At 48.8% G+C, this 23,922-nt stretch overlaps 1 protein-coding gene across 2 annotated transcripts in view; it reads left to right on the top strand.

Annotated features, from left to right (window-relative positions):
* The window catches only part of MTERF4 (mitochondrial transcription termination factor 4), a 178,389-nt gene that overhangs the window by 74,236 nt on the left and 80,231 nt on the right, over positions 1-23,922 (top strand). Inside the window, exon 2 of one of the 2 annotated variants that reach the window (XM_085634138.1) lies at positions 8,580-8,663. The exons of the other annotated variant lie outside the window; for it this stretch is intronic. Coding sequence (XP_085490264.1) covers positions 8,661-8,663 — 3 coding nt within the window. The 5' untranslated portion in view covers positions 8,580-8,660. The remainder of the gene's footprint in view (positions 1-8,579; positions 8,664-23,922) is intronic. 2 annotated transcript variants of the gene reach the window in all.

The raw sequence follows: 23,922 nt of genomic DNA, 5'->3' as shown, positions 1-23,922 counted from the left end.
GGGAAATAATCCCATGTGTCCCGCCATTGGAAAGAGATGTGTATTATGTAAGAAAATAGGTCATTTTCAGACTTCATGTAGATCTGCTAAAAGACCTACTGGTATCAATAGCATTGAATACTCAGGAACTGTTAATGATTGTATAGATAATTTCCAGGATATGGATGTTTCAATTGAGTGTAACTCTATTTCTACCCCACATTTTGTAAAAGGTCCTTTAGGTACGTCATTCTTTGGTGACATAGAGATTTCTATCATGGCTGATTCTGGGTCCCCAATTACTATATTGTCAGATGTTATATTTTTAGAAAAATGGCAAGGATCAGTATCCTTATTTCAAACGGACGTCAATCCAAAAGCATTTGGAGAGTTTGACATTGACATGCTGGGCTACTTTAATTCTAGGTTAGAATGTTTAGGAAGGTCCATTTTCACAAAAGTATATATTGCAGTCAAAGGACGCAACCTCATTGGGTGGCAAGATCTCGCAAAAATGGGTCTTTATTTAATTCCAGGTTCCGAAAACCCAATCGCCCTTGGTGAACCCCCACAAAGTTATTCGCCCGCTGGTCTTAGAAATGCTCCACATCCCACAACTGACTGTTTAAGTCTCACTACCCACACTTCTGACATTAGAAAAATTTTGGATAAATTTCCCAATCTATTTTCAGATAAGTTGGGAACTGTTAAAGGTTTTCAACACCAAATCAGACTCAAGCCACAAGTTCAACCTGTCGTTCACAAGGTGCGTCCTGTCCCCCTTAGTGCGAAGGATGAACTCAAGTCAATTCTTAATTCCCTTTGTAATGATGGCGTTATTGCCCCTTCTGACTCGTCGGAGTGGGTTTCTCCCATTGTTATCGTCCGGAAAAAATCTGGAGAGGTCAGGTTATGTGCGGACTTGCGCACATTAAATAAGAACATTTTGATTGACCGCCACCCTCTCCCCAAAATTCATGAACTTCTTGCCAAGTTGGGGGAACAAAAAAATTTTCAATCATTGACTTGCGCTCAGCCTACCATCAGGTACCAGTAACGAAGGATTCACAAGAATTCACCACGTTTATCACACATTTTGGGGTTTTCAAGTACCTCAAACTTCCTTTTGGCCTGGCCTCCGCGGCCAGTGTTTTTCAAAAGATCATGGACAACAGTTTTCAGAACATGCCCGGAGTCCAGGCCTACCAAGATGACATTTTGGTCTTTTCAGATAGATGGGAATCACATTTGTCAAAGTTATCTTCAGTCTTATCCAAATTAGATGAGGCGGGTATGACTATCAGAGCTGACAAGTGTAAATTTGGCACACAATCGTTGGATTATTTGGGTCATACCTTGTCCCCGGAAGGTATTAAACCCAAAGTATCTCTTATCAAAGCCATCAGTCATGCTACCCCTCCAAAAGACAAAGATTCACTTCGATCCTTCTTGGGCGTAGCAGAATACTATGCCCGTTTTGTCAAAGGATATGCTCAAACAGTTGAGCCATTACGTGCCCTTTTACGAAAAGGCTCCAAGTTTGACTGGTCTGAAGAAATTGCGTCTCCATTTGATCAAGTCAAAAAACTCATAATTGAAGCGCCGGCTCTACATCCCTTTCATGACTCCTCTAGATGTTTCATAATGGTTGATGCCAGTCTCACAGGTTTGGGGGCTGTCTTGGGTCAATGGGTATCAGGAAAGGAGCACACCATAGCTTTTTCGTCCAGAATGCTCAACACATTATAGCACCATTGAACGCGAGTCACTCGCATGCGTTTGGGCTATCGATAAATTCAAAAATTGCATTTGGGGACGAGAGTTTGATCTATTCACGGATCATAAACCACTCACGCAATTGCTCAATGGTGATGGGCTTGGAAAAGCCTCAGCCAGATTGGTCAGACTTCTGTCCAAGTTACATGAATTTCATTTTTCTATTAAACACATTTCAGGGCGGATTGCCTTTCGCGCATGGCGTTTCAGGATCCTTCTGAAGTTGAGGCTATTGAGGACATTGAATGTGTTGTTGCTGCTCTTGATGCAACCAAATTATGCCCCTGCATTTCTGAACAGTCGTGGTTTGAAGCTCATAATCAGGATGAAAATTTGAAATTAGTAACTGAATATATTGTCAATGGTTTGCCGTCAAATAGGAAACTTTCTAATGAGTTGAGAGCATTTGCCATGGTTGCATCAGAATTATCTTTGGTTAATGGTTTAGTAATGAGACATGATTCCTTTGTACCTCCCTCCAGTCTCAGAAATGATATTATTCAATTTGCACACCATGGTCATCTTGGAATTTCAAAGACTTCACAACTTATTAAGTCTCACTATTGGTGGCCATCTCTTGAATCTCAGGTCAAGTTTCACATTGACTTGTGCCCTGAGTGTCTGTTATCTGACAAAAAGTGGAAAGTCATGAACACGCCCTTACATCCTGTTCCTTTTCCCGATAAACCTTGGGAGAAAGTCGGGCTAGACTTCTCTGGTCCTTATGATGTTCTTCCCCATGACCTAAGATATCTCATTTTGCTGATTGACTATCATTCCAAGTGGGTTTACCATATGTTCTGTGATTCAGCCAATTCCACTAATGCTGTTAAAAATATTTTTAGTAGAAGGTTCACCTTCCGTCATGGTTACAGACAATGGCACTCATTTCATTTCTGAGAAATTTTGTTCATTTTTGGCTGAACGAGATGTTAAACATTTTAAAGTTGCTCTATATTCACCGACTTCGGATGGTTTAGTAGAAAGAGCAAAGAGATTAGTTAAAGATGCCATTCAAGCGGCCATTTCTTCTCATCGAGATGTACAAGATTTTCTTGAGGCTAAATTGGGGTCTTATAACATTTCTCCACATTGCACCACAGGTGTTTCTCCGTTTTCACTATTAAGGAACAGGACTGCTCACACCAGTTTATGTCCCAATTGGTTACTTAGTAAGAACAACAAGAGGAGTGTTGGAAATCATGAATTGGCTTCCAAAGTTTTAAAAAAACAAGATCTGATGAAGTCGGTGTTTGATTCTAAAAAAAAAAAATGTATTTACTTGAATTAAAAATTGGCGATTGGGTTCTCATCAAAAATCCTAAAAAAGTAACCAAGGGTTTGTCGAAATTTTCCCCTCCAGTACAGGTCATCGGTTTCAGCAGAGGTTCAGCCTTACTTGGTTTCAAAGGATGGTGGAACAAAAGATCTTTAGTACATCTTTCTGTCTCACAGGCTCGCTCCTTACTTAATTTAACCAAAAAGGAGTTTGAAAATTGTGACTGGTCTTTTTGGTTAAAAACCCCAACATCTGAATTTGCAAGTTCTTCCACATCCTGCATCCCAATTACACATTCCACATCATGTACTTTAGGTACACGTTCCAACTTGTCTGGTCCATCCACTTCTGACACTGATGTGGTTAATGCTGACACCTATTCTTTACCACCAGAATTAGGCATTCGCAATAGAAAATTACCTGCCAAATTGAATGATTACGTGTTCTCATGATTTGATACGTCATTTCATGTTATTGCATTTTTCTTGTTTTACTTCCTGCATTATTTCTTGTTACATTTTTATTTGTCCTTATCTCCTTAAGTTGTTGCTTTTCTTCCTTGTGAAGAGGGAGAAGTTATAGTATGTTGTGCTTCATCCTCACGCTGCACTCTGGCGCGAGGATGTGTCACGAGGTTGATGTATTGTTTGAATGATGTTCCGTGATCGGACGCTACTCGATGCGTTCCAGGGTTCTGACAACGTTAAGTCAGTAGTCTGGAGTCCTGGTGCGCAGCGGGAGCGTCTGGTTGTGGGTGCTTGAAGAAATTGGAATAAACGTCAAGTTCTCAGCTTAAAGAAGTCTCCGAATCTCATTACATAACAACCACTCAGCAGCTTAGAAACACATCACTCCAGACGGCAAACTGGGGGCTCGAGAGACCTAATCACCCGGAGAGCAGGGTTCGCGCGCTAAGTCATCTGTATGGCTATGACCATCACATCCACATCCCAATGGCACTTCTAGCAGAGGCGTGCCACGGCTCCGCCTGTTGGCATGGGGACCTCTGAGGTCTGAAAAGCCCAAACCAGCTATGCTACTGGCGCGCCAACTCCTCTGAGTGGTTACTGCACGGGGATCCCCCAGCTGGCAGGCCATACAAACCACACAGATGAACTCCGTGTCAATGAGATTTGAGACCGCATCAGAGTCTTTCCTCGTCTGGCTGTTGGTATCCTGTGGTATAGTTTAGCAGTCATGGGTTCTGGGACAGAGAGTCCCGACAGCAGCGACCAGAGCAGACCAGGACCACAGCAAAGCACACCAAATGGGTGACAAAAAAACACAAACGTTACTTTAGTTTTGAATGGAATAACATTTACAAATCCACATTTATGGATAAAATAACACCAATGTTATCCCAGACTAAATTCATGCTCATCCATAGAACCTTTTGGATCCCTGAAAAACTATACAAACTCAAACTAAGACAAGACCCTAAGTGTTGGAACTGCGAGGAAGATAACGGAGACCTAGCACACATGCTCTTCCATTGCGCTACACTACAAACGTTCTGGAAGAATATCTTTGACTTCATTAAAAATACACTGGGTATTACCCCCACACCTGACATTTCTTATGCAATTCTTGGACAGCCTGGTCCACGGCTATCTAGGTACACAGATAAAAACCTCTTAGACCTAATGCCATCATTAGCCTGTAAGGTTATTGTAGGAGAGTAGAGTCTGCTTTCTATGTTCACCCCCACTTTTTGCTTTTGCTTCACTGGTTTTCGACTTAGATGTGGCTGTGGGCCTGCTAATCAGACCCACAGCCCAGCTGTTCTCTCTCTAAATTCATACTATGTACTTTAGGTACATAACCCAATTGGTAAGGATCACCTTCTAGGGCCCTGTACAGTGTACCCTAGGTACCCAGGGCATAGGTGTACCCTAGGCCTACCAGGGGCTGCAGTATGTATTATGCCACCCCTGGCTTGCCTTCCATTATGACACAACTGGCTGATCACTCAGCTGGGGCAAGGTCGTGTAACCACCCCTTGCTTAGGTGTAGTATTCCTATACCTACCTTATATATAGACACATGGGTAACCTATCAGCCACTCCTATGGCAGGCCTTAACAATCCTGAAGGCAGAGTGCTTGGTAACATGTGAGATGGTGCTCTAGCATGAGCTGAGCCTGTCTGCAGCTTTCGGATCCATGTCCTTATAGCTGTTCTATGATATCGCCTACCATATACTCTTAAAGTGCCTTATAATCCTCGCGGTTATGGTAACTATGGTTTGGCTTTATCAAAACATGTTGTGTAAGGTGTCTAACACTTTGGAATACTACCCCCACACCATTTCTGGCGATGAGGATAGTATTCCTCCCTTCTAGAGGGAGGAGACATGTTGAAGACCTACTACCCGGTTAAAGTTAACCAGAGCCCCAGCATCACAAAATGGATGCTGCTGCCACAGACACAAGTCTGACCTCCTGCTGCTGGGAGTCCTTCCAGCGAGGGAGGCTTGGACAATAGGTTTCCTGCCTTGGGAGGTGCTAGCACCACCCTAGACAGGCCTTAGTGTATTGGGGCAGGGAGGGATGAATGAAACAAGACATTGCCTGGGGCACACAAGGTGTCCCATGCATAGTCCAGTTCAAGCCGGTGCTGGGGCACTCCAGCCCCAGTCCTGGCGCGAAACTGGACAAAGGGAAGGGGGTGTAACCACCCCCCTCCCTGGTCCCACCCATAGGAGGGACCTAGCAGGTAACCCAGCCCCCCAGATTAGTATAAGAGTGGGAGCTGAGTCCCTAGGACTTTGGATTATCCTGATAACTGAAACTTGAACAGAAACTCTGGACCTTCGACATTCGACTACGGAGGAAGACTGAAGAATCTCCCTTGTGGCCAAGGAGTGGCAAACAGGCACCATCAAGCGACCTGCCGTTTGCTTTGCCCAAAGTTCAACGAGGAACCGACTGCAGAGCCGGACCAGCGCCTTGACTTCCAGACTTCACCGACCCTGATCCACATCCACAGCAAAGCTGAGATCCGTGGAGGCGACGAGAGACGTGGGACCGGCTACCTGGGAAAATTGGCTACTTGCTGAGGCATCCTCGAAGTTGTGCTCTGGGAATTGAGAAGCCCCAACCCCGAGCACCATCTGCACCGAAGATCAGCCCTCCACACTCCACGAGTTCTGCGTGGGGCCCTTCTGCATTTTCCTGCTCGACGCGTCTGTCCGTTTGCTTGCCCGTTGGCTAGTAACCCCAGTGACGACGAACCCTTGACTTTCCACCGCTGGTTTGGCTCCTCCAGACTGGCCCTTGCTTCCCTGTGAAAGAGAAGCACCTCAGGCCTTCCTGGCCTGCAACAGAAGTGAATCCTTCATCCTGCGTGGGTTGCGCTTGCCAAGGCTTGTTGTGTCCCAACTCGACATCGATGCCGCCGACAGGAAGAGCCCTCGTGGGACAGCTCGCCTCCTGGTTCTGGTCGTCCTCGACGTCTCCTGGTACCCGTGGCTGCTGCGACAAGCTTCACCTCTTCACCTGCATCTTCACGACATCACCTGGTTCCTTCCTGGCTCCTGGCTGGTGACCTAGACTCTGTCCCCTCTGCTTGCAGGTATCCTCCTTCTTGATTCCATCCTTGGAATCCACCGGACACTCTTCATTGACTGCCTGTCAGCATCTTTTCTTCAGGCACCCATAGGAGTCGACGATGAAACCCGACGCAAGTTCACACCTATGCATCCGCAGCCCGTGGGCTAGGTAACTTGAGTACTCCGGTGCTCACAAGGGTATTGACTATCCAAGTGTCTAGTTTCCAAGTCTCTAACTCCTAGTTCCTTCCGAAGTGTCCTAAAACTCTTAATTTCTAAATACTACTTTTCTATCGACTTTAACGCATTACGCGTGAGTGTTTCCACTCTGCACCTGAATCCCGTGAGCCTCCCACTGCCTAGCACCTGATAGGATAGTGTAGCCCCAGCGATTCCCTAGGCCTAGGCCTATCCTGTGTTCGTGACAGTGGTTCTTATACCACTTACTTAGTATATGGTTTGCGTGGCCCCTAGGGCCTAACTGTATTACTTACCTGTGTGACTTATGTATGCTTAAATAAGACTGTGTTGTACTTACCTCGAATCTCATAACGAGTGCTGAGGGTATTTTGACTAGAATAAATACATTCTATTTTTATAATATATCTGTTGTGGTGTCCTTTCATTTGGTCTTCAAGGGGTTGCAAATGGTATAACAGCTGGCTTCACATGCCATACAGAGTTTAGCCTAAGACTGCTCTTGTCCATGCTACCACTAGGATAGCTGGTCTATAAGGTTGACTTTACAACCAATTACCATAAGGGTTGTTTGGACTGATACAAGGTGTACACTAGAACTAGTGACATCATATATCAGGCCAACTTCTCACAGTTATTCTCTCTAATTGGAAGAATACTAGTGTTGTATCCTTCCATATATGGCGAGAATGGCTTTCGTTCCTTAGAGGAGCAGACATCTTACAACTCGCACCTTGGCGTTCTCCCAATAGACCTATGTGGGGCTCTCTCGATAGTACTTTTCTCTACACTAAACTACCCTAGAGTAGCAATTCTCCCACGTATTCACACTACAACAATACTGTGATGCTCACTCCATCCTAATTGATTAAATACTCGCTGAATAATACAACCTAAAGGTGACCGGTGTTTAGCTTACTCACGTTCATTCACTTGAGAAGTTAGCTGTACTCTGTTATATTCAGATGTACCCATTCAAAGATGAAGGGTATATGATTTGGCTGAAGCCGATTCTGCCTCTACGTTTTCATTTTACTTTTCCTTACTACTTATTTTCTTTCTCTTCTTATTTTCTCTTCTTTCCTCTTTTCCTGATCTCTCCATGCTTATTCGACTTTGATTGTAATATTGACTCAATGTTTATGCAGACGCTGTTCCTTTGTTTATCATGCTGTTTCATATCTTCAATGGTGCAAAAAGTAATACAAAGTATTTTCATTAAAAAAAGTATTAGCCAAATGGGGGAGGATATCAGAGACCTACCCGCAACTTTTTAACCCCAAATCAAGTACTATATTAAACCCCTCACTGTACAATATGCTATTCTGTACTGTAGGAATGAATGAGTGTACCTGTGGCACCTTGGATAAATTTGGGGGTAGTCAGTTTTCAAACAGGCCCTACACTTTGCCCAAGCTCCATTGTTCGCTCAGGGCCTAGCCTTTAGCCATGGCTTAGGTTAACCCCCTTACGCCTACAGGTGACGGTCGATAGAATTTGACCAAACCCAGTGTTCCCGGGTGAAGGGTCTAGGATTTAGCCCTCTGACCCTTTTTATCAGTTTGGTCTTCCTTTTTTTTTTTTTAATCTGGATTTATTGAATGGAATTTGAAGTCCAGCATGTGTGCGTTTTTAACACTTTAGTGCCCCCTTCCCCGTATGTATCTGCAGATCCTACCTGTATATTTTCAGATTGTTTTTTTCTTTAACAATCCCTCTAGAGTTTCTCTGTTTGCGTGGAGTCAGGGTATGTTCCCTCCACACTTTTATACCATTACATTTTATTTTTCTGTGACAGGTTGCATGACACTCTTTCGAGGTCAGTGATATTGACCTACAGTTTTACTGAATACAGTACATCATCTGCCACAACATTGCCATGGTAAGTATTTTACTCTTGTTTTACCATGACATCATCTACTTAACCCAACTATTGTTTTCACCTACTATACTTTCCTTTCAGTGTAGTTGCACGACCGTGTTGTTGATGCAGTATTATTGTAATTCTATGTAATACATGGTATTCCGCAATCCTTGTATAAAATCTGCCTCTAATTTCTTTATAATAGGCAACAGATGATGCACCCTGTCTGTTATAAAAAAAAAAATGCATTCATAACTCAGCTGTAATTAATGTATTGAAGTTGAGTTCTGACGTGACAATGCCTGCTTCCAGTAACCAAAGGGAAAGGCAGGTCAGGTCATGAAGCATGCATAATTTAAGCAACTGTTTAGGGAACATAACTAAATGTTGCTTTTCTTTCTTCTGCATTGTTTTTCTTGCTGTATAGTGACAAGCAGAAAGGAGATATTTATGGCAACATGTTTGTTTTTTGCACTGCTTAGGTAATTATAGAAAAGTTAGAACCTTTCTTAGTGTCTATTTGGTGTACACACTTCATGACAACCCATCATGAGTGCTAATCGATGAGAACTAACACAAAACGTTAACTTAAACTTTTGAGGTTGAGCGGTCCAATAATGTCAAGGGCCAGTTTGGAACATGGGACAAAAGCTACTTGAACTGGAGACAAAGGAGCTTTCCTAACCTGATGCATTTATCACTATTGAATCATTTCCTGCACTCTTTGACAATACCATCCATCTTGGCATCCATACCTGGCAACCGATATTCCTCCCACACATAGTTCTTCATGAGGCTGCGACCTACGTGCCCAACATGTGCCAATTCCACTATTTTGCGTCTCATCTCTTCTGGAGGTACAATTTTCTCCCCCCTGTAAACTGACTCACCAAAAAGACTCTACTCCAACCTTACCTCCCTAAAGTTGTGTAAGTTAATAGGCAATTCATGTTTATGCCTCGGCCAACCCTCTCTCATGTAACTTTTGAGTGAAGTCAGAATTTCTTCATGTAGCATGCAATAATCCCAGTCTTTTTTATTCATTGTTGTCACCTCAAGTATAGGATTCATGTCCTCCTCTCCATGTGTTCAATTACTCGCTTCTAAAGGTACTCTAGAAAGGAAGTCAGCAATAACATTTTGTTTGCCCAGTACATAGTCACACCAGCCTCATCTGCAGACTCACTTATGTTGTTAAATGTTTTCCGTACTTCAATTCAATACACAAAGAGAGGGACGGGGAGTTTAGAAAAAGCGGTCCAGTATCCGTAGTCCCAAGTAATACGTCTGAATCACTGGAGGGTAACTGTACCTATGATTGAATGCTAGCCAAGTCGGCAGCGTAACGTGTAGATAGAGTGCAGAAGTGGTTGGAATCAGCCTGTCTCAATCACTGGATGACGGTTGAATACAGGGGAAATCCTCAGATTTGCCCTCACACACCGGTTAATGTGTCATGCTTCATCATTGGGCGTTATTCTCCTCGCAGGGATGGCGCTGTAATCCCCCATGGGCACCGCGAGAGGGCTCTTTGACTGCGATCTTTTTATAGGAATGCCGCAGTGGTGAGTGTGAGTATGTGGGGAAGGTGCAAGTGGGTTAAAAATACAGTGACGGTACCCTAGGTAGAGTTTATTCTGGGGTCCGTTCGGTATAGTTAAAAACAGAAAAAAGGGATCACATGAACCCTTTCTCTAGTAAGGAGGGTTAGTCTGATTTTTCGATATGGTGAGTGGTGATGTGGATTAATATTCAGGTCCATCTGAAAGAGACAATTAATTATGGATTCCTCACCTTAGAATTACCCCCAGGCATCAGACTGGATCTGGAGAATTTTTCTTCAGTGGTACCCCTGTGTGTCGGTTGTTGACGTCGGCCGACTTCGCGTTCGTCGTGGTCACCGGAATGACGTTGTGGTATCTACTTAGACGCTGCCCTCGCGCGCAGACGTCAGTTCTTTCTTTTTCCACACCAGCCAGCGCAGATCCGGAGAGAGCTGTACCTCAAGTCACTTTTTGACTCTCTTTTTGTGACTTTTTGTCGACATCTTTTCGAGTCGTTCGACTCCTGCTGCACGTAGGGATGTCTTGTCCTCAAACCGGCTTCAAGGCTTGCGACTCTTGTCGCAAGTTGGTCAGTTATGGACCCGCACCTCGTGTGCCTTTGGTGTTTGGAGCGCAACTGCGACCTGAAGTTGTGCTCCGACTGCCGGGCCATGAACCCGAAGTCTTTGTGGTAAACGTCTCAAAAGCTACTCGAGGCCCGGCAGTCCGCTCGGCACCGTTCGAGGTCCAGGTTGAGAGGGAGTTAGCGGGACCGGTCGCGGAGCCATCAATTCCACGCTCCACTCATTGAAGTCTTCGGCATCGGGTAAATCAAAGCAAAAAAAAAAGAAGAAGCGTGTTGGGTCGAGCCTCAGCCTCCCTCCCTTGCCGGGGGCCGGGACGACCCCTGTCAAACTTCGTAGTTTTTACGAAGCCCTCCACTCGACCTTTGAGCAGACTGACTCCACCGTCGCACCTTCCGGCCCCGTGGACTAGGGAAGGGGGTCTAGGCCTTCGATGCCTGCGGCTTCGGCCCCGCAGGGATCCAGGCCTGGATCCAGGTTCGGCGCCGGTCGACCTCGTGACACCTCCGACGCCAAATCCAGTGGTGACACCTCCGCTTGCTCCAATGCCGGTTGTGTCCCCAGCCGACATCAACTGCGGCCTCCCTTTCCACTGTTCTCCCCTGGTGTTCCCTGTCGCCCTGTGTGGCTACCAGAGGAGGGTGAGGAGGGCTGGGAGGGGTTTGTGGACCCCTTGGCAGACTAGTTAGTGGAACCGGACCGGAGAGAGGAGTTTGGTGGGGCCAGTGGTCTGGACAGATCTCCAGACCGTGGCATGCTATTTCCCCTACCGTGGCTTCGGAGGAGGGTGCATCATATGCAGTGGTGTTGCATAGGGCGGCTGAGGCCTTAAACCTTGAGCTTCCTATGGTGGCGGTCAGGACTAACCTTCTGACCCAGGTACTTCAACCGGCAGCGGCCTCTTCGGAGCCCCTGCTGCCATTCGATGAGGCCCTCACGGACATCCTTTTGGGCGCTTGTTCCAAGCCCAACACAGGGGCTCCTGTGGATAGGATGATTGCCCGATGCCACTACCCCAGGCGAACCAATTTTCCTCTCCCAACACCCCACCCCATAGAGCTTGGTGGTCCAAGCCTCGACCTCCAAGGGCGCATTCCCTACCGCACCACCAGATAGGAAATCCAAGTAGGCGAACCACCTTGGTCCAGCTTCTTGGATTCCTGGAGCTTCTTGGATTCTTGGATGTTTTCTTCCTCCAGCTTAGGACTGAGGTCGGTGAACACCACATGTCTCTAAGGCTGTTACTCTCACTCTGTGTGGGACTCGGTTGCACAGGTGCTTTCACAGTGCCCGGAGGAGGCCCGGGTCGTGCTCTCCCTTGCAGTTGCCGAAGGTAGAGAAGCAACGAAGTTCGTCATAAGATGTGGACTGGACACCACAGACTTGCTAGGCAGGATGATTTCAATGTCAGTAGGACTGAGACGCTACGTCTGGCTGAGGTCCACTGGCTTTTCGGGTGATGTCCAAGCTACACTTTTGGACATGAACTTTGATGGCCGTCGCTTGTTTGGCTTGAGTGCTTTAAGGACTCCAGGGCTACAGCCAGATTTTCGGGCCTCGCTTCCACCTCTCGCCCGTGCAGTCTGCTTTTCGCCCCTGTTCGAGGCATGTGGGCTGCTGAATTCATATCTGTGCATAGATCGCCGCCTAGTGTTGGGTCCGGATGTTTGCACGTTGTTGTCCTGGAAGAGTCTTCGAAGTATCCTGAGATAGGTGACTCCTCCCCTGGACCACAGTGCGCATGGGCATCCTCTCCATCCTCAGATTGTTTTTTTCCGCCATAGGGTTCGGATGTGCTTATCTTGACTCAAGTTAGGAAAATTTAGTTTCAGGCCAAAAGGCCTTTAGTTTTCGTCGGTACTGTTCCCGATCGGTATCGACAGCTTACTTGCTAGTTTAGCGACCTTACCAACTTTTTCCGGATCCGTTTCACCCGACCATCGACCTTAAATCGACGATGGAATCGAGGACCCCATTCAAACGGTGTCCTGTTTGCCACGCAAAATATCCACATATCGACGTCCGCCCGGTGTGCAACAAATGCCTCTCTCCGGATCACGACGAATCGAAATGTATGGCCTGTGCCCGATTCAGATCCAAGAAGACCCTCCGGAATCGACGAGCCGCGAGACTAGAAGCGCAGCAATCGGCACCGGCCCCGACCAACATCTTCAGCACCGAGGACGAAGATGTTGAAAGCGTGGAAAACATACACTCCAGCCCCGCTTCCGAACACGATTCCCGATCGGAAGACGCAGATGAAGAGCTTTTTCACAGGGAAGAAGCCGACGATGAGGTAGGGGACTACGATGAGGCCTTCGGGGCCGAAGAAGATAGCTCTGGTGAAGAGCAGGGCCTACCCGTCCAAACGGAGGCTATCAAAGTGCGTCAGTCTACGGCTCCGGTCGAGGGATCGCCTTCGGGCCTTACCCGAGATCAATCCCGCAGTTCTTCGGCCCCGCCCTCTGGCCCGGCCTCGAACATCCAGCGAGAACCATTGTTACCCAAAAAGACTGGTTTCCCTTCAACGAAACCGAAACCAATCGTCGCACCGGTTCAACAGAAACCGAAAGTGAAACTGGCATTGGTCGGCTCGAAGACCTCCACTCCTTCGACGCCAGCCAAAACCATCGGCTCCGAACGCACCAAAAGGGATTTCGGCGCCGAACTCGCTGCAGCGGATGTCGGCACCGATCCAAAGAGAAAGGCCATCGGTACCACCAAAGCGCTCGGCCCCCGGCACCGAAGCAATCGGCACCGACCACCAAAGTTAAAATGGCCGCTCCATCGGAATCCACCTCGAAGGCAGCGACTACGGTCCAGTCATCGACGCCGTCGACAGCTACTACCTCTCCTCGACTCGATGACCCTGTGGCTCCGAAGAAGTCCACACCTACCTCTACAGAACCACTCGGCACCAAAGAACCTTCGGCGTTCTCGGTGCGACAAGTTGCAGCGTCCTTGCAACGTATCAGAGAAAAGGCAGCCCTCCAGCCCACATCGAGCTCCGAGCCGAAAAAGGCTCCAAAGGCACCTTCGGCACCAACCAACATCACTTTTGGTTTGCCGCCGTCCACAGCGCCAAAACTATTCGAGATCCGAACACGTGTCACCCAGACAAGGTCCCCATCTACTGGACACTCTCCTACTGGGCCATCACCGCCCCAATTCATCGACGCCGATACCGGCAGGCTCATGCTCCGAAAGCGGAAGGTCACTTCCGAGCACGCCCTGGACTCTTACAGAATCCCACTAAAGCAAAAACTGCCAGCAGAATCGGAACCGGTTCTTTATGAACGCCTCCACTCCCCCTATCCAGATCCACAGTCCTTCTCTCCGACGCACTCCGACACGGACGCAATGGAGGATTACATGGGTGATGACACCACCTACCCCAGGGATATGGATCATGAGGAGCAGCAGGACCCAGATCAAGCTTGGGATGACCCTGTAGACCCGGGTGCCGCTACAGACACCAAGGACACGCAGCTTTATGGCGCAAAAACATCTCCCACAGAGGACACTGCTGCATTCAACGCCCTCATTGAACGTGCCGCAGCCAATCATGGAGTGCAACTCCACTCGGACACAATCGAGGACGATTTCTTAGTGGACACTTTCGCCTCCTCGGAGAGGACTGTAAAGACTCTGCCCATGTTAAAAGGTGTCCTCAAGCCAGCAAAGGACATTTTCAAAGAGACAACCAGGGCACGGGTGATAAACCCCAGGATCGAGAAAAAATACAAGCCTGCGCCCGGGGACCCTATGTACATTAGAGGCCAGTTACCTCTGGACTCCATCGTAGTTGCTAACGCTCGCAAACGAGCACACTCGCAAACAACTGGTGATGCTCCTCCCCCGGACAAGGAGTCCAAGGTGCTGGAGACCTCCGGCAAAAGGATTGCAGCCCAGGCGGCAAACATATGGCGCATTGCCAATACACAGGCGCTCCTAGCTCGCTACGATCGCTCACACTATGACACGTTAGAGTCCCTACTCCAACATCTACCAGACGAGTACAAAGAGGCAGCGGAGCTCCTCATCAGGGAGGGACAACTTCTCACAAACGCATCCATTAAGTGTGCACTGGATGCCGCCGATACAGCTGCGAGGGCAATAAACACCAGCGTCATGCTACGACGACACGCCTGGTTACGAATCTCCGAATTCAAACCTGAGGTTCAAAATAACATCCTCAATCAGCCTGTCAACCCCGACTACTTATTCGGACCAGAAGTTGACACCACCCTAGAAAAGATCAAAAAAGACACAGACACTGCAAAGTCAATGGGGGCTCTGCAAACGCAGACATTTCGTAGTGGCTCCTTTCGTCGCCCCGGAAATAGGGGAGCGGCTAGAGGACAGGGGTCACAGCAAACCAACAATAAAGGGGGCACACAGGGTACCTACGATAAAAACACCCGAGGTGGATATCGTGGCTCCAGCACCAAAGGCAGAGGACGCGGTTACGGCAACACCAGGTCCTCGCCCAAGAACAAACAGTGACGCCCTCTCCCTTCCCCCCGAACACATAACACCTGTCGGGGGAAGACTCCAGCGGTTCCTGTCCACGTGGAATACCATCACCACGGACAGGTGGGTCAGAGATGTTATCCAACACGGTTACTGCCTCGAATTAACCTCCACTCCACCCACGATACCGCCAAAGCACCGTCCTATGTCCTCAGAGCACTTAGCATTATTGCAGCAGGAAGTGCTAAGTATGCTGCAAAAAGGCGCAATAGAGGTCGTGCCCGTCCACCAACAAGGGACAGGGGTATACTCTCTGTACTTCTTAATACCAAAAAAGGACGGGTCACTCAGACCTATTCTAGACCTGAGACCCCTCAACCACTACATTCTCTCAGAGCATTTCCATATGCTCACCCTACAACAGGTTCTCCCGCTGCTCAGACAGGGAGACTTCCTGGCCACACTAGACCTCAAAGATGCGTATTTCCACATACCCATACACCCGTCACACCGAAAATATCTCAGGTTCACTATTCAGGGGCAGCACTACCAATTCAAAGTCCTCCCCTTCGGTGTGACAACAGCACCCAGAGTTTTCACCAAGTGCCTAGCTACAGTAGCTGCACATCTACGGAGACAACACATTCACGTCTACCCTTACCTGGACGACTGGCTTGTTCAAGCAAAGTCAGCCCAACAATGTGCCAGCCACATGTCCCTCACCATCCACCTTCTTCACAGTCTGGGATTCTCACTAAATTTCCAAAAATCACATCTCCAACCCGCACACCTACAACAGTACCTAGGTGCGACCATAGACACTCTGGCAGCCACAGCTCAGCCATATTTAGTGAGGATCAACAGCATGCAATTGCTGATCTCAAAGTTCAAACCTCAACACTCCCTTCCTGCGCGAGTGTTCATGCAGTTGATAGGCATGATGGCCTCCTGCATTTTCATAGCCCCGCACGCGAGACTACATATGCGCCCGCTTCAGGAGTGCTTAGCACGTCAATGGAATCAGGCTCACGGGCAACTAAAAGACCTAGTGTTGGTGAGCGGTCGGGCATACAACTCTCTGCATTGGTGGAATCCACAAAACCTTTGCAAGAGCCGACCGTTCCAAGAGCCTGTTCCACAAATAATACTGACGGCGGACGCGTCTCTCCAGGGATGGGGAGCTCATGTACTCAATTACATAGTGCAGGGACTATGGACAATACAGCAAAAGAAGATGCACATCAACCTTCTAGAACTGATGGTAATCTTCCTGGCAATGAAAGCATTCAAGGTACACTTGTGCAACAAAGTCGTGTTGATCCGGACGGACAACATGACGGCCATGTACTACATACAGAAGCAGGGAGGAACACACTCTCCACAGTTGTCTCATCTGGCTCAGAGCATGTGGAAGTGGGCCATTCAGAGGAACATATTCCTCATGGCGGAACACCTCCCGGGCAAGGACAACCAGATGGCGGATCTGCTCAGCAGACACAGCCACCAGATGCACGAGTGGGAGCTACGTCAGTACTCCAACCGTACTTCCAACAGTGGGGTCATCCAGAGATAGACCTATTCGCCACAAACGAAAACGCAAAATGCCAAAGCTTTGCCGCCAGGTTCCCACATCCACAGTCGCAGGGCAATGCGATATGGATGAACTGGTCCGGCAGATTTGCGTACGCTTTTCCCCCAGCGCCATTAATACCGCTGGTGGCACGCAAACTGCGACAGCACTCACTGACGCTCATCCTAGTTGCTCCCACATGGGCGCCCCAGCCATGGTACACCACCTTTCTAGAACTTTCCGTGGTGCCGCATCAAAGGCTACGGATCAAACCTGCACTCTTTTTTTTTTTTTTTGAAAAACCTTTATTGACATTGCAACCAAAGACAAGTATGGGCCTACAACCCTCGGGGCCGGCCGCTAAGCAGTTCAAGTAACAGCAAGCAAATCTTAATCACACGCAGCACCTCGGGAAGCAGATTCTCCATGCTAGTATACTCTAGTCCAGTGAACAGCCTAAAGGGGAAACCAGGATATAAAAGGTTTTCATTTTACAATAAGGGATAGAAGGATCAGGTGCCAATCAAGTTCTCAGCAGCGAAAAAAGGCAGGCAGAGTAGTGAACGTCAACAATGAACAGCAATCTATCAAGTCACTGGCGCTGAAACAGGAGGTTCAGGATGTGGAGGAATGTCACGAGCCGTTTGCGCCTGCAGTCCCCTGCCCTAGGACCCAGAAGACATCACGGAAATTGATGCACAAATAAAAAACAATGATTGGCAACGAAGGAAACCTACCGTACTGACCCCAGAAAAGAAAGACAAAGAAGAATAAGAGAAGAAAAAGGAGGCCATAGGAACAAAGTAAAGGACTAAAGAAGCCCCTCCCCCAACCCCCCACCCTGCACCTCTGCAGATGACTACGGCCCCCCCCCCGCAGTGTGCCTGTCGCCCCAGAACCAGACCCGAAATATAGAAGAAACAGAGAAAAAGGGGAAAGAGAGGAAACCCCCCCTAACAGAGAAGGGGAGAGAGTAGTAATAAACTGGAGGAGGGCCTTCAATCATGCCCCTGGCTTCTCCCTCCCGCACAATATATTCCTCCCCAAAACAAACAGTAAACAACCAAAATTCGACCATGTCTAAGAGAAATGGGGAGCATTATTCACAGACTACACTATTAGTTATGCCGTGAGAGCACACAACCCCCAAGCCCGACCGCCTATTAAATGACAACCTCTGAAGGATCAGCCCTATCCTTGGCCACGCTTTGCGAATCCACCAATGCATACCCAGCGACCCATTATCATGTCCAAAGTTACAAGGAAGAGGAGCGTCCAAAGAAGACCAGGAAGGGACACACACATGTAGGGAGGATGTCTCTGAACACCAACACAGTCATCGTCATGGAAGATCACCTTTCCCAGTACTGCCCCAGGGCCTACGCCGCACACAAGGTCCAGGAAGGAGGAATCAGCCAGAGCAAGCGACCGCTGCGGGAAGATCGCCCGGGTCGCCGGAGGCCGCGCATGGGACAAAGTCACCACCTTCTGCTCAAGTCCAAAATCTCCGGAACAGGCCGACCCCACAGCCAGCCGACCACCCGCTGCCACAGTGTCCGAAATTTCCAGCTGTCCCTTATTCACAGAGGCGGTCACGTTACTTTCCTCCTGTGTAGGGTGGAGCAGATCCTTGTGTACCTGGGGACAGGCAGACCGCAACTGTTCCGACGCTGACGCAATACCATCCAGCTTCCTCCCCAATACCCGGGCGCCGTGAACCAGGGTGGAATGAAGGGCTCCGAGAGCGTCGAGAAGGTCACCGTACCCCAGCACAGCCCCCTGCGCTCGCTCCGCTACGCTCCTCTGCGCCACACACTCCCAATCTTGCTGTGACCCAATGTACAGGATGATAGAGTCCATCCCATCAAGATGGCCGCAGGGCAGGGCCACCCCAGATGGGAACCGGGACTCAGGCACAAGCGCATCAAGTTCCATGGCACTGCAAACAGGGTTCCGGAGGCAGGCAAAATATGCATCCAGTGTGTGGTCACAGGTAACAGTCGTTCTCCTTCTGGGCCGGTGCCCGCGAAAACCGGGAGCAGCCCGCGCAAATCGGGACGAGCCACAGGCCGCGTCCGATCAGTTCACTGGCGAGGGCCCAGGCAATCGCCGAAAGACCCTGGAATCGTCACCCCGGGTATGCACCCACTACGCCACGCTCGATGGTAGGAGCGACCACAGCGAGATTTAGGCCAATATTCGCTCCGCTTCGGTATTCCGACTCCACCCGGTCACCAATGGCCGCTGTTGTTGAACTGCCGCCCGGCCATGTTGCCCACCCGAGGTCCCGGCCCCAGGGCTGCACAGGCCGCAAACTTCAAATGAACATTTCTCAGGCGGTACCGCCGCCAGAAACTTCAGGATCACACGATCGGTTGCCGCTCTCAATCACCAACACGGGCATGTAGCGCAGGCTGAGGATCAAATGCAGGATATCTGTGCGGGATGTGGAGGTTCAGGGAGCCGGGAGCCTACGCTGCCGTCCCGGTCGCCATCTTGGCTCCTCCCCCAAAAACCTGCACTCTTAACGCAGAGCCATGGCGAAATTCAGCACCCAGATCCGCAACAGCTGAACCTGGCAATCTGGCTCCTGAAGTCTTAGAGTTTGGCTACCTAAACCTGCCACCTGACTGTATGGAAATCATTAAGGAAGCCAGGAGACCCACTACCAGAGCTTGCTATGCAGCTAAATGGAAGAGGTTTGTCATTTACTGCAACAACAATGACATTAACCCGCTAGACGCATCCATTCAAAATATAATCTGTTACCTCTTACACCTCTACCGATGCAATCTGGCATACACCTCAATACGTATCCATTTGACCGCAATAGCAGCCTATCTCCAGAACGGCAGCACCTCTCTTTATTCAGAGTGCCTGCCATCAAAGCTTTCTTGGAGGGACTTAAACGAGTAATTCCCCCAAGACACCTACCAGCACCGGTGTGGAACCTCAACTTGGTCCTCACCCGACTGATGGGCCCACCCTTCGAACCTCTACACTCATGTGCGATTCAATTCCTCACCTGGAAAGTAGCTTTCCTAGTGGCAATCACTTCGTTAAGAAGAGTTAGTGAACTCCAGGCACTAACCATTCTGGAGCCATTCATACAGGTTCACGCAAACAGGGTCGTACTACGTACCAACCCCAAATTCATGCCTAAAGTTATATCGCAGTTCCACATGAATCAAACTATTGAACTGCCTGTTTTCTTTCAGAATCCACAAAATGTCGCTGAAAGAATGCTCCATACACTAGATGTCAAAAGAGCCCTCATGTACTATATAGACAGAACTAAAGACTTTAGGAAGACAAAACAACTTTTCGTTGCCTTTTCTCCACAACACAAAGGCAACGCCATCTCCAAAGCAGGTATAGCCAGATGGATCGTTAAATGTATTCAAATTTGCTATCAAAAGGCTAAACGCACATTAACGATTCCCCCACGAGCCCACTCAACACGTAAGTTAGGGGCATCCATGGCTTTCCTGGGCAACATTCCTTTACAGGATATATGTAGAGCAGCCACATGGTCCACTATACATACATTTACAAAACACTATTGTGTAGATGTACACTCAAAACAGCAGGCAGCTGTAGGACAGGCTGTTCTCAAAACTCTTTTTCAGACCGCTGCAGCTGGCACTGGTGGCCGCCGCTAATAGGAGGTACTGCTATATATTCTATGCACAGATATGAATTCAGCAGCCCACATGCCTCGAACTGAATATGCTACTTACCAGTATGCATCTGTTCTTGGCATGTAGGGCTGCTGACATTCATATCGCCCACCCTCCTCCCCGGCGCCTGTAGCAGCTGCAGCTCTCAGAATTACTGTATAGCATGGTCATCACTTTCTGTATCTACTCCATCACTGCCACAATGGCGAAAAACAATCTGAGGATGGAGAGGATGCCCATGCGCACTGTGGTCCAGGGGAGGAGTCACCTATCTCAGGATACTTCGAAGACTCTTCCAGGACAACAACGTGCAAACATCCGGACCCAACACTAGGCGGCGATCTATGCACAGATATGAATGTCAGCAGCCCTACATGCCAAGAACAGATGCATACTGGTAAGTAGCATATTCATTCGTGCCTCTGCGCGGCTGGGGTCATGGGACCCACAGTTGTGGGTCTGGGGGCCAGCGGGCGGGCCAGTCCACCAGCGCCCCCTCTGCAGCAGCCTCCTAGTCCAACCTTTCAGAGCCACCATTCACCAGTTGGTGGCAGAATTCACCATCACCTCCCCCACTGGCTCACCATCATGTCAGACAGGTGGGTTTTCCAAATAGTCCGAAGGGGCTACTCCCTCCCCTTCGAGACTACCCCTCCATCCATGCCACCTCAATTCCATCGCAGGTCGGATGATCACTTGGCCCATTCCAACAGGAATTTACGGCTCTCTTGGCCAAGGGAGCCATTGAGTGAGCTCCTGCCCCAGAAGTAGGTTGTGGTTGTTATTCCCACTACTTTCTAGTGCCCAAGAAGGACAAAAGCCTGTGTCCTATCTTGGATCTCAAGAATGCCTATCACTTCCTCTGGAAGGAGAAGTTCAAAATGTTGATACTGACTCAGGTCCTGTCTGCCCTCGACTCTGGAGACTGGATGGTAGCGCTGGACTTGCAGGACGCGTATTTTCACATTCCTGTCCTGCCGGTCCATGTGCGTTCCCTACGGTTCACGGTAGGCCACGGACACTTTCAATTTACCTTGCTCCAATTTGGCCTTACCAGCGCCCCTCGGGTGTTCACGAAAGTGATGGTCGTGGTCGCAGCTCATCTGTGCAGATCAGGGGCTCCAGTCTTCCCCTCTCGACAACTGGCTGTTGAAGGCGGGCTCGCCACAGGCGGTCGTCTCCCACCTCAAGACTACGGCCAGCCTCCTGCATGCGCTGGGTTTCACCATCAACGTGCAGAAGTCACACCAGATTCCCTCTCAGAAGCTCCTTTTCATCGGAGCGGTTCTGGACACCGTGCAGTTTCAGGCTTATCCTCCCGAGCAGCAAGTCTGGGATATTCTTGCTATGATTCCGATCTTTCAGCCTCTATCCCGAGTTTCGGTCAGTATGACCCTGAGGCTACTGGGCCTCATGGACTCCTGCATCCTGCTGGTGGACTATGCCAGGTGGCATATGCGGGCTCTGCAGTGGGACCTGAAGTTCCAGTGGGTACAGCATCAGGGGAATCTTACCGATTGCGTCCAGATCTCGGAGGGCACTGCACATCAATTGCAGTGGTGGCTGACGAACCAGGATTGGGTCAACAGAAGGTCCCTCTCCCTTCTAGAGTTCACAGTGGTGACAGATGCATCACTTCTGGGGTTGGGCGGCCACATGGGAGGAGTGGAGATCAGAAGCCTCTGGCAGAGTCCAGGCTCAATAGGAAATTAGTGCAGGTGTTCACGGAAAACACCACCGCCATGTGGTACTGCAACAAACAGGGCTGCACTTCGTCTCAGGAAGTCGTTGGAACATCAGGGCATGTCCTCAGGTTCTCTGAACGCCAGTGCGGACAAACTCAGCCGCCGGTGCATGATGGATCATGAATGGCATATTCACTTGGAGGGGGTGCAAGGTTTCCTTCAGTGGTGGGGAGAGCCTAGGTTAGATCTAGTCGCCACCGAAGAGAACGCGCAATGTTAGCAGTTCTGCACGTTGGAATTTCCAAGGCGGCACTCGCTAGACGAATCTTTTCGACGCCAGTGGAGTTGCGGTCTTCTATACACCTTTCCGCCTATACCACTTCTACCCAGAGTACTGAAGAAGATCACGCGCGACCGGGCCCAAGTCATTCTTGTGGCCCCGGACTGGGCACGCAGAGTCTGGTATCCTGACTTCTTACACATGGCCATCGATCCTCCAATCAGACTGCCCCTTCGGGTAGATCTTCTGTCTCAGCAACAGGGGACAGTCCTCCACCCAAAACTGTCCAGCCTCCAACTCCTTGCATGGAAATTGAGCGACGACAGTTGACAGCTTTGGACCTTCCTCCCGAAGTCTGGAACGTTATCTTGGCTATAATCACAATATAAGATGGGGGACATGGAGCAGTTTGGAAAAAGGACCTCCTGATCTCCCTTAGAGAGGGTTCCTTGATGACAACTAACTACAAAAAACCAATGGATAGGAACAGTCTCCTCCTATATCAGAGTCACCATCCTAAAGCACTGAGGGATAATCTTCCTGTCGGACAATTCTTACGCTTGCGTAGGAACTGCAACACACTCAGCGAATACGAAATTCAAGCGGGTGCCCTCACAAAGAACCTTTGCGAGGCTGTACCCCAACAAGATCATGAAACTCGCTCGGAAAGGGCTAGGAACAATCACAGAGATGCACTTCTGGAAATCAAAACAAAAACCACAACCAACACTCTTACATGTGTGACTTCTTTCACTCCCAATTCAAACTAACTTCAGAAAATTGTAAAAAAAAAACCACTGGAAGATACTGGAGACGGGCTCTTTTGACCCAGGTCCTCCTCCACTGTTTGCATTTAAACGCAAACAGAATTTCAAGGATATTTTGGTACACACTCTCCCCAATAAGACCATCCGACCCCAACCGACATTATGGACACTACCTCCAGTAATGGGTCATTTCCCATGTGGCTCCTGTACAGTCTGTCCATAAACTAAAACCTCTAAGGAGCTAGATTTGGGACTCATGAGACCATGGCAGCAGAGACGCCACACTAACTGTAACTCAAAAAATTGTGTATACTTAATCACATGCCCCTGTGGATATAAGTATATAGGCATGACAGCGAGACCAGTGAAAATCCGCATTGGTGAGCACAAAAGCACAATCCGTAGCAAAGAAAGCTGCAACCCGCTTACAAAACCACTTTCTGGAAAACAACCACCCTCCAGAGAGTCTTCAATGGACTGTCATAGAACAGAATCCACTATGGACACCAACAGCCCTGTTCAGGACTGAACAACGTTGGGTGTTTAGACTAAAGAGTAGCGTTAACGATCTGAATGATGATATACCGTGGAATGACTTATCATCTGAGACACCACGTGTACTTATTCTCAAAAACAACATCTATCTGTATACCCACACTCTAGACATCTCCTTTAGTTCTTCATGGTTCATGCA

Source organism: Triturus cristatus, chromosome 11 (genome assembly GCF_964204655.1).
Source record: "Triturus cristatus chromosome 11, aTriCri1.1, whole genome shotgun sequence".
NCBI classification, from domain to species: domain Eukaryota; kingdom Metazoa; phylum Chordata; class Amphibia; order Caudata; family Salamandridae; genus Triturus; species Triturus cristatus.
Note: the sequence above shows the minus strand (reverse complement) of the source record. Positions and strands in the feature narration are given on the sequence as shown.